The 12,236-nt window shown below is 29.0% G+C and overlaps 1 protein-coding gene across 1 annotated transcript in view; it reads right to left on the bottom strand.

Annotated features, from left to right (window-relative positions):
- Positions 1 to 1,353: 1,353 nt before the first annotated feature.
- LOC111632427 (zinc finger protein 493-like) overlaps positions 1,354 to 12,236 on the bottom strand; it is a 35,788-nt gene continuing 24,905 nt past the window's right edge. The window contains exons 5-8 of the mRNA XM_023376840.1: positions 9,644 to 9,728; positions 6,978 to 7,129; positions 4,232 to 4,295; positions 1,354 to 3,501 (exon numbers count right to left, since the gene is read on the bottom strand). Of these exons, the coding sequence (XP_023232608.1) occupies positions 1,583 to 3,501; positions 4,232 to 4,295; positions 6,978 to 7,129; positions 9,644 to 9,728 (2,220 nt within the window). The 3' untranslated portion in view covers positions 1,354 to 1,582. The remainder of the gene's footprint in view (positions 3,502 to 4,231; positions 4,296 to 6,977; positions 7,130 to 9,643; positions 9,729 to 12,236) is intronic.

Genomic DNA, 12,236 nt, shown 5'->3' with positions numbered 1-12,236 from the left:
GATGGCCACCCTATATAAAATTCATTTTTGTTTTATCAAACTGGAATTAAGAAACATAGAGTAAGAATGGCTTTGTCAACGGCTGAAGAACAGTATCTCAACGTCAAGCTCGACTTGAAGCTCCTCTCAATTCTTCAACTTCATTTACTCTTAAAGATATTCCGTCATGTTTGGGGAAAGAACTTCCAGCACATTATAAGTGAAGGTACAGACTAAAGGAAAGCAGAGACTGAAACTCCCATTTATGTTATCGATTTTAAAATCACGTGATGAATTTAAACCAACCACAATACAGTACACAACTATTCCAAACTCGGTTACATGGCACCGCCATTGAATTCTTATAGCGTCGTGTAAACCTTACGTCACGGGTTAAATTTATTCTTTTCGATTTATTTCTTAATACAAATATTTGTATCTAGAATATAAAAAATAAAAAAATAACGATTGAACGTATAAATATATTTATTTTAATATTGTATTAAAACAATAAATAACAAAACAAAAATAAACTCGTAGTATAAAGAATTTTATTAATTTATTTTATTATTTTATTATATATTTATTTTATACAGTAATTGAAAATTATAATAAGAAAATATTTTATTATTCATACATTTAATTATACATTAGATTTAAGTGAAACATTACTGACATAAACATATAAAAAAACTTTTTTTTATCCTGAGAAAATTTTCATAAATTATTCATTATTTTGCAAAAGTGCTTAATTAAAACTCTTGACATTTTTCTTCAGACAATACAGTTATTTCGCTTTATATTAAAGACTTTGTGTTCATAATGTTAAGTCTCTTTGATACACGTTATACTTAAAATTAATAATAAAAATAAAAAGTCCGCATTATTCCATATCTTCTAGTACATATATTAAAGTAATAGAAATAAAATAAAATAATTATTTTAAAGTATGTAAATTATTTTGAGGCATTTCACAAAAACAATTCCATTGTGAAAGATGACTTCACACGAAAACATTTAAAAGGAACATTTCTTAACGCATAATTCGGAATTTGTCTTCATGTGCGTAATTAATCGAATCTGTTTTCTAAATGTCTTCTTGTATATTTTGCATTAATGTTTATTTCCTGTGGAACAAAAAGTATTAATGATTTTGGAATTCGGCTGTTGATGTATATTTATATCAACAGCCGAATTACAAACTTATCAATGTCTTTTCAATTCACAGGAAATAAACTTCAAAACAGCTTTTTACAAATGTCACAACAGAAATGAATTTGATTATTAAAAATAATCAAACGCTTCTCTAAAACTCCCACAAACGTAAAAGTCTGTTTACATATATTACATTGTTAAGGTAATTGGGGTGTATTTCTAAACAAAAAAATTTAAATGTAATTTCAGTTTAGTTTCCGTTTTAAATCTGCTTTTACCATTTTTCCAAAAATGCGATTAATTCTGATAAACGATTTGATCGCTTAATAAGACTTTTAAAGTAACATTCCTTGTTACGGACGCAACGAAGATTGTCTTCGTTACATTTTAATACATGTCTATTGGTAAAAAGTCTATTGCATTTCTCACAACGAAACGGTTTTTTGTCTTAATGAATTTTCTGGTGATTAATTAAGTTGCGTTTACTTTTAAATTCTTTATTACAAATATTACACTTTTCAATGTGAATATTCGAATGTTCTTTTAGCATGGATTCAGTCTTGAAATGCTTCTTACAAATATAGCATAAATACATATTTTCATGTTTAGTAAGACAATGTTTGGCTAAAGCAGTTGTATCGATATAACCTTTTTTACATATGTCACAAACATACTTTCTTTTATCGCTATGAATATTTTTATGCTGTTTCAATAAATGTGTTGTCTTGAAATATTTGTTACACATATGACAATAATATTTACATTTATTCTTGAATATACGAATATGCCGTTTTAAATTAGCACTACGTTTAAAACTTTTGTTACATACCTGACAAGTATGGTTAAATAGATTATTATGAACTACTTTATGTCGTGCCAAATAGTGTTTTGTTTTAAAATATTTGTTACATATATCACAAGAATATTTTAATTTGTTGCTGTGTCTACGAATATGAAGATTTAAATGAATACTGCTTTTAAAACTTTTGTTACATATGTGACAAGTATGGTTAAATTCATTATTATGAACTACTTTATGACGTTCCAAATAGAATTTTGTTTTAAAACGTTTGTTACATACTTGACAAACATAGTTACGTTCATCAGTATGAAATACATAATGCGATTTTAAATGGTCGTTCCGTTTGAAACTCTTATTGCAAATATCGCATTTGAAAGGACGGTCTTCACTATGTGTTTGTTCATGTTGCAACAATATACCCTTCCTCTTAAATTCTTTACCACATATCTTGCAGGCATGTACTTTGTGTGTACTCTTGTGTCTTTCTAAACGGCCCTTACCATATGGAACGCGCTTACCACAAATGTCGCAACACACATTTTCTCGTTGGATATTAGATTTTTTACAATGACTAAGTTTATGCTCTCGCAAACAGCGTTTTGATTTAAAGTATTTCTTACACATGTCACAGAAATGTTTGTATTCATCGTTGTGTGTATTAATATGCTGATTTAAACCAGAACTGCGTTTAAAACTTTTGTTACATATGTGACAAGTATAGTTACGTTTATGAGTTTGGTGATGGGTTTTTAGTTGGTATTCCGATTTAAAATATTTGTTACATATATTACAAGAATAATTGTGTTCAACATTGTGTATACGAAGAATGTGCCTTTTTAAATCACCATTTCGTTTAAAACTTTTGTTACATACCTGACAAGTATAGTTAAATTTATCATTATGAATTATTTTATGATTTATTAAATAATATTTTGTTTTAAAACGTTTGTTACACACTTCACAACAATAGTTATGTTCGTCAGTATGAGTTTCGTAATGTGTTCTTAAATTGTCTTTCGATTTATAACTCTTATTGCAAATATTACATTTGAAAGGACGGTCTTCACTATGCGTTGTTTCATGACGTAATAACGAATAATTACACTTAAATTCTTTTCCACATATCTTGCAGGCATGAACTTTACCATTTTTTGGAGATGACTTCACTTCATTCCCAGATGGCTGCAAACGTAAATTCCTATGAGAGATTTCGTTTTCATTTCCAATTTTGTGTCTTTTCGCGTGTCTTCGCAAAAGAAATTGCCACAAAAACTTTTTATTGCAGGTTGTGCAGCAAAATGGTTTTTTTCTAATGTGACACAACAGATGTGTTTGTAATATCCTCTTATTTGTAAAAGTCTGTTGACATAAATCACACGTAAATTCTTTTTTAGAATGAGATGCAAACATAACCTTGAAGTATTTCGTTTTAATCTTTTCATGAATTTTGTTGAGTTTTCTACTAGAAAGAACGTATTTGCTTGTTTTGATATTATATATGAGACGTTTTTGTTTTTCTGAATTGTGCTGAATATCGTGTTCCTCAATTTGCTCTTCCTCCTCAACTAAAAGTTTAAAAAATATCATAAATGAAAAACCTATTATATTAGAATAAATATAACATAGCTTTAATATTAAAATATTACTGCTGTAGTAATATAAATGGTGAAGTATACCTATGTTTTTCATTTAAAAGCAAGGCATTGTTTGTTGTTTGCATTAAAATAAAACATTTTTTTACCATAAACTGATTGAAAATTGTGTGCTTTTAGAGAGAGGAAGAAAACATTACTGTAAAAAAAACGTTCCACTGCAAAAGTCTACGAATTTTAAGTAGAGAAGAAAAATAAATGGATTCTTAAGATTTTTTAAATCAAAATTCGTTAATTTGAGCGTATGTCTTGTAGATCTGTACAACGTTTTTCAAGAATATTAGCGACGTATTAGAAAACACGATCTTAATATTTACTTAATTATGTCATTAAATAAGTTATATAGCTGTCGTTTACTTTGTTTTAATACATTTTCTTTGTTATTTTAGTGAATCCATAAACAACGCAAGATAACATGAATCGTTAAATCACAAGTCATGAGTTGTGATTTAATGATTCTGATTATTCTAACATTGTTTTATTAAGTTCAAATTTATATTAATACGATGCAGGTAGTTACTTGTAATTCTCTAATATTACATCCCAGTTAAATGTATGACAGTTGAAACTTGAATGCAGTTCTTTAGCTGCCCTCTAAATAATATTAATATAAAAAATTTAAATTAAGTAACATGTTACTTACTTTGGATGGTCATTTCATTCCTATTAGAGTTTTCGTCCAGAATGAATAATTCATTGTTGACAGGCTAAATAATATACAAACAATACATAACAATCACGAATAATCACTTATGACACATATAAAGCAGTAACGAGTTGTTCAACTTTCCCAGCAACGTTTCAAACAGGGTGAACAAAATCGTGCACTCCCCAAACACTAACATCCATACATACAGATAAGACTTATTGTTTTTTTTTTTTTGCATTTTTCGATGTTTGAAAGTATTCTAAGTTTAAAAATGTAAAAATTTTTGGGAGTCATTTTTTACGATCGTTATACTTTCCCTGTGTTATATATAAGAGTCGGAAAAGTAATATAAAAGTCATTACACACTTGTATATTACAAATGTGTAATTTGTGATTTCATATATACGCTACATATTAGAAAATTGCATTAAAATTAATTGTTTTGAAAATTTTATTGAAATTATTTACTCTTTTGGGGAAATTAACAAAATAACAAGCGATACTCTTCACTTTCCATCTTGTCCATTAAAAAAAAATATTACTAATGAAGTAGGCTGATTTTGCTACAAATCTATGATATTTGTAAAATAATTTAGTCCAGTAAAAGCCCACAGAGTAGATTTTTACACCTAATGAATTTCATAATTCGTTGTAAAACTGTTTTGCTCATTTTATTACATTTAGAGAGGTTGCAGCCGAAGTACAAACTTTAAACTTGTACGGGAAGCAGAAGTATACGTTTGACGTTTGAACTCCAAGTAAAACACGTTGCGTCACAAGGTGATGTCACGCACTAATTCATGTGATAAAATGGCGGAAACATCTAAGAACGGCGAAGGTTACCAGCGAAAGTAAACTATTAAAAAATAATTATAAACAAGTAAACTATTATAAACGTATTAAACAATTTAAAAATATTTAGAGAATGTTTAATAACAGTAAATAATTATTTAGCGTCGATTCTCCTACCGTAAATATATAACCGTAGGAAAATTCCAATGCGTTTTCTCTGTTTTAAAGACATTCTTTTGTTAAGGGAAATAGCGGCTAAATACGAAAGCAGCTTGGAAAATTATCTTTCGAAATTTATAAACGTGTTATATATTGTTAATGGCAGAAGATGCCGTAAAAGAACAAACTTCTACACGATTAAGCTGTGATAAACACAAATATATAAAAATTCTATAAGCACTTTACATCATTTGCAAGATCGGCAACTTCTTTTTTTTTGTAAACTTGTAATTATTTTAATTATTTTTATTAAAGTTGCCCCTGGTATAGGGGCAACAGTAATGGGGCAAGATAGGCACGTATATAAAATTATGTTATTAACAATGTATAAGTTGGAATTCACTATTAAAACAAAGAAATACAAATCCAACACCCATTTAATATTATTACAACGAAATGCAAGTTCAAAGACATATATACATGAATAACAAATGCAAACATGTTTTCATTTATCATCTGTTTGATTTTTATCCTTTGCTTCTAATGTGGCTTTATGTTGCCGATCTTACCCCGCTAGTCATGATTTCGAAACATTAAGTACAACCCTGAGAACAGAATGCCAAGCCACGATCTGGCCACGTGAATAAGTTGAAGTTACATCCTTCTAACAGGAAAAGTAACTTTCGTTATCATGGAATTATAACAAAACCTGCCAATTCAATATAAATGGAAAAAAAATATTATATGGAATTGAACGAAAATGAAAATTTGCTTGATAATTCAACTACGCTTGTTGGAGAACAATAAAAACACTACACTCAACAAGCCACCAATGAAACTCAACTGCCTAACCTATAATCAAAGTTTTTTTTAATTTGTTTTTTAAAAAAAGCGCTTGACAAACTTGCCCCGCATGCCGAAGTTGCCCCGATCTCCCCTAATCGGTGTTTATCTAAGTAATCTTTTCATAGTACTGTATTATAAAAATAAAAAAAATCTGGTATTTTGTTCATCGTCGTTTCAATGATTCACAAAGTAAATTTTGCCAAGAGTTTCGTAATTCTTGGGTCTGCCTGTATGTCGGGTGACCTTCCTAAAGATGTGGCTGCATGTTATGTATACATAAGAAGATAAAGAACTGAAATCCGGTCATTTTTCACCCTTTCATTTTTTGCAAATTTTCAGTTTTTGACATCTTCTACACCAAAAAAAAAAACATGGCAATAAATTCCGTAAATGTGTATGTGTGGGCGTGTATTTTGGCGTCTGTTTCATTTATTATTTCACAATTAAAGATAAAAAACGAAATTTAGCACCGTTCGTTGTGTATAAGGAGCATTAATGCAATTAAATTTTGATAATAAAACGTCGAGGAATGATGAGATAAAAATACGCAACGTAAAAAATCTGGAGTTGGATTGGACTGAATGGCGATTTTATTTGTTATTAGCATCTATAATTCTTTTTGAAATGCATTTGTATCATTAAAATTAAACATTTCTTCATTTTATAATAATTAAAATTATTCAGAGTTTTTATAACAGATGGCATTACGCAATTTTATTTATTTATTACGATTAATAATATAAATGTTATTTTTTAAATGAAATCTCTTAACAGCCAGAAGACTTACGCCACTCTTTGTCAGATATTTTCTTATATAATACATATTTTTTATTTAACACAGAATACACCTAAAATATTATGTTAGTGATGTTTTTCACCATTCAGAAAACTAAGTTAATATTAAAATTTCATTATGATATATTTCGAAATTTGTATTACTTACCATTAGCTGTTCATTATCATCAGGAAGATGAACAACTTCTTTATGATCTTCATTCTTTACTTCAATCTTCAATCTTTTCAAAACAACTTTACATTCAGTTTTTATACAATGTTTTACATCATAAATCTCTTTTACTTCTTCTTTCTTGATATCTACAGTAGAATTTACAAAGTTTTTGTGTTAAAGGATTCTAAGAAAAACTTGAAATATAACATAAAACTGAGCATATTTTCAATAATTAACATAACAATATTAAATTACATGTTTCACTACATCATTTATTTGTGATTACAAGCCGAAAACTATCACTGCGTATTGGTGTAATGTGTGACACAAATTATAATAAATATGATTATAAACGTTTTTCGTTATTAAAGTAAACCAGCAGAGTGCTTAAGTTTTCCGGAAACATTAAAATCTACGTGTGGCGCCATCTTATAATAATTTGTTTAAAATATTTTTATATTTTTAACTGTTATAGGATAAATTTAAAAAAAAAATGCTTAATTTTAAAGATAAAGATGAGTTTTATAAGAAATTGTAAATGAGAAAATGAGTAAACTCCTTATTAAGTCCGACCCTACTGAAGATAGACACGACCCCCCTCCACGTTTAATCACAAAAACTAAAAAGCATCAATCCCTTTAATAAAGAAACCTTCATTGTAAATTTCAGAAATTTTCTACAAAAAGCTCTGTAATTATTACACTTTAGAAAGAATGAAAAAAATCATCGTGCCCCTTCACACACGCTGACATTTATGCATACAAAAAATCTCCGAAATTTTTTTTTTCATTTCTCGACGTTTTACGCTGTTCAAGAAAGCGTAAAACGAAGTTTAAAAATGTAATAATATTCGGGGGAATTATTCTCTGACCGACTTCCTTAATCTTATATATTACAGCCGAAAAAGTAAAACATATCTTAAGTGTTATATAATTACGGATTTAAACATTTTCACGTTGAAATTTACAATTATCACACTTACTATTTATTCTCGTAGATGTTATAAAATATCACAAGGAAGTTACGTTAATCAATAAAAGTTCGATATTTTGACGTTTTCCCATTTTGGGACGTTCTGACCCTCCATTAGCACAAAAATAGAAAATATTGTACAAAATTCTTTGTCGACGTTGATAACTTTATGTATTGTGCAGTACGTGTCACTCCCAAACACTTCGTTTCATATATAATACATGAATGTGTATGCAACAAAAACTTCTTTCAACGCAAGTGATGTATAAGTATAAACTAAGTATACAGGTATTTATTTTCATGTGCATTCTGAGTCAAGAAATATCATGTTCTCATGGCGTTCCAATATTCCTTAGAAGCACATATTGCTTAGTACATAGGTCAACAGATAGCATTTACTGCGTGTTTAATACAGTCCCCATCGAATTAGAAGTGATTCCAGGATGCTTTGATAAAATCTTAAATAGATATTATATGTGCAAGTACTTAATAACTAAGTTAAAAAATACCTTGGATGGAGCTTATGAGTAATATGTTAATGTATCGAGTTTGCTAACGATGGATAATTTACTTTCACTGTTGTACCGGCTCTCATAACTAACAAAAATGTGTAATATTATGGCATTGTACTGTACATAATTATTTTCAGTTTGATTTGAAAAGAAACAAAATCTGGCAACGGGTTAGGGAACTTTATCAGCCATGTATTTTATTATTAATTACTATAAAATGGCAAAAGTTTTGAAAGTACAGATCAGTTTATTAGTTTGTCGATAAAAACAATAAAATAAATACCAACAGACTTTTCCGGTATTTATTTTAAAAAATCGAATTTCATAAATTGGGCTGTAATTGTAGAAAAAAGTTGTAGATTTATCAATTCTCACTGTCCTCTGTCTGTGTGTCAGTCCTTTCTTAATCTGAAGAACAAACGGAGATAAAAGCCGAGGTAAAATAATTTGGAAAGATTAGGGGCACGACACATCGATTAACTATGTAGGATCTTTTGATGAAAATCGAAAGTTACGTTATTTCAATTAAAATCTTTACCCCCCGAAAACAGTTAATAAATGACCGGCAAAACTACATTGTTAAAGGAAAATTATAATGTTCAGTACAGAAACAAGCCACTATTAATTTCAGATGAAGAGTATATATTTTAAATTAAATACATTAAAAATATGATTATAAATTGCAACCCATCATTGTGACGATGCCATAATAAACAATTTCTCTTTTCGTTGAAATCTAAAATATATAAATCGGACTTTTCTCTGTTGTAAGATTCTTATCAATTGAATTGACAGTTTTAAATCTGTCAACTGAATTAATTGTTATTGATAATATTAAATTCTATTTAAATCCTTTTTCACTATACACGATGTATTCGCAACGTAATGGAAGTGATAACGTTTGAAAAACGTTGCGAATACGTCGTGTACAGTATGAATGTAAATTTAATGAATGTAATGAATTAAATTTACATTTATACTATACACGACGTATTCGCATTTCGCATTGTATTAAATGTATACATTTAATACAATGCGAAATGCATTGTATTAAATGTATACAATGCATTCAGTTAATACATTCATTAAATGAATGTAAATTTACGTACTGTATTACCTATTATTCTTATCAGTAGGAATATACTGTCATGATATTAAAAGTATTAAGCCTCTTACCTCTTTCGATTTTATAACCAGCAGCACTCCAAATAGTGGATCCGTTTGTGTTGTTTGTGAAAATTGGCTTTCCTTTAATATTTATCTGAAATAATAAAAGTTTACGTTATATTATCAAACAAATTGATGTTTATAGAAAAACAAATACAATAATTATTTAAGCCGAAGCATAAAAATACGCTTACTGAATAATTTTTTTTAAATGGTCTACTAATTACTTTTAATAGTAGTGCGTGTCATCTATTTAACACGTTTGAAAGGAAAATTTTGAATTCAAATAACGTCACTTTAGGTTTTCAGCATATATACGTATACAGTTTATCGGAACCTCCTGCCCAATTGAATAAATCTGATACTATGTTAATATGTAAATAATAGTTCACTAAGAATCGGAATGCAATTTGATAATAGACTTATAAATTCCCACTTTACTTAGTCTGTACGACTATTTGACAGTCGTTTGTTAATTTCGACAACAGAGATAGATAGGTGAATGCCGAGATCAAATGTGAAAAACTTAAAAGGCACGATGTCCCGATTAACTATAGAAGTTCCGATACAAATCGAAAGTCATGTTATTTCAATTCAGAAACTTTCCTCTGAAAGAAGTTAGATACGTAAACGTCACGACTCTATTACTAACAGGAAAAGTATAATGTACACGGGCGAGCCACTACTAATTTCAGGTGAGGAGCATATATTTTAAATAAAATAAAATGTAATAAAAATTGCAGCCCGGAATTGTGAGGATGTCACAATAAACATCTGTTCGTTGATTGTCTTTTCTTTCGGATCTTGTAATGCATATAAGAAACGAAAATATAAAAATCGTGTCACATTTGACTTTCACTTTAAATCGAAAACAACTTAGCTCAGTTTAAAGCTCAGGGGGCTATTATTTAAAAGTATTTTTTTCCTCTATTTCCCACTTTATATTGTGGCGTATAAGCTGTGTTCCTCATCGAAAGTTACGTTATTTCAATTAAAATCTTTANAAAAGTATTTTTTTCCTCTATTTCCCACTTTATATTGTGGCGTATAAGCTGTGTTCCTCATCTTTTAAAGCAACACTGCGATCTTATGATAAAGTATTTTTCACTCACCTCTAAAGGTTCCGATTTAATTGTTTTATAACACTTCACATCTGTATTAAATTCTTTCTTGAAATTCTTTAAATCAACTTTAAATTTTTCTTCCTTTCGTTCAATTATAAAGTCCGAATATTTCGTTTCTAACTCTTCCTTTATCTTCATTTTCTCCATTAACGATATTCTGGTATGTCAGAAATCTGTATTCAATGAATTAATTAACTAATTAATAAATGTTCATTCGAAATTTAGAACAAGCAATAAGGAAAGACGAAAAAAATCATTACTATTGTTCCGGTTGTAGCACGTTCAGTTGTCCTTCAGGGTCGACGGGAGAAACTACAGGCGTGACACGAGTCCAGCACACGTGACATTTTGCCGCAACAAAATCACTTGTTATATGGCTGATAGTGTTGTTCATAAAACGCACCAATGAATATTTATAGTAAGAAACTAAAAATGAAATATTTAAAAGGTTAGTCTTATTGAATTTCAATGGGGCCCCATTTTCGTTAAATTAAAAGGTTTGAAATTGGGGACTAAAGTTTATTTTTAATAACATGAAAATCAGAGTTGAAATATATATATTTATGAAATGTTAATAAAAACGTATTAATTAAAATTTATCATAATAATTCAATTTTTGTGCCCCATTGACACTTTGGGGCCCAGGGCTTGAGTCTTATTAACTCCTATGTAGGCCTATATATAGGGGTTAATAAGATAGCCTGATAGTTCAATTTTAATTCGATTATAATTAAAAGGTAAAATTAAAAAAATTAAAAAGCAGTAAAATTTATAAAATAAATAAATGAAACTACTAAAAATATGAAAATGAATGTATATTTAATTAACTTTTGGGCGAAACAGAACTAAAATGATTTTTAATAGTTATGTGGAAAGAAACGACAGTTGTAATTAATTAAAAATAGTATAATTAATGAAGAAAATTGAATGCAAAATTAATATTATGTGAGGATCCAAAGTTCATAATTTACTTTTAACAAAGTTTGTCATATTTGTTCGATATTTTCCCCTATTTTTGTAAAACGAAGTTAAAGGAAAAACTTTCTGTTAATATACACCAACGCTTTCTAACCCATTTTCCCTTGTGTGAGAAAGATTTGTAAATATTTTTAGGAAAAACTTCTCTATGAAATTCACACTTTGTGTCCTTACCGTACATTGTTCTTCAAATCCGGAAATCATTAAACGCAATGTTCGTTCACACACCTTTAAGCAAAAGATTATCAATGCCTCAACCTTTCCCTACGGTCATCGTCCAATTCTCTGCCTCCATTACCCCTCTGTCACCCAATTAATTCTTTTCGCCTTCCTAGATTTATAAGCCATCAACAGGGCCATTTTTAGGGACAGCCGCGCTAAACAGTCCAACTTCAAACACGTGTTGGTAGGGTAGAAATCTTGTTTCCACAGTTCTAATTGGAAGAGTTCTGCGCATAAAAATGAAGTCACCCTCACACACGGCAGTTCCCTTGAGTTTG

The sequence above is a fragment of the Centruroides sculpturatus genome, unplaced genomic scaffold (assembly GCF_000671375.1).
Source record: "Centruroides sculpturatus isolate CEXI.00-Female unplaced genomic scaffold, Cexi_2.0 scaffold651, whole genome shotgun sequence".
NCBI lineage: Eukaryota > Metazoa > Arthropoda > Arachnida > Scorpiones > Buthidae > Centruroides > Centruroides sculpturatus.
The sequence above is the reverse complement of the archived record's forward strand: the minus strand, read 5'-3'. Positions and strand labels throughout refer to the sequence as shown.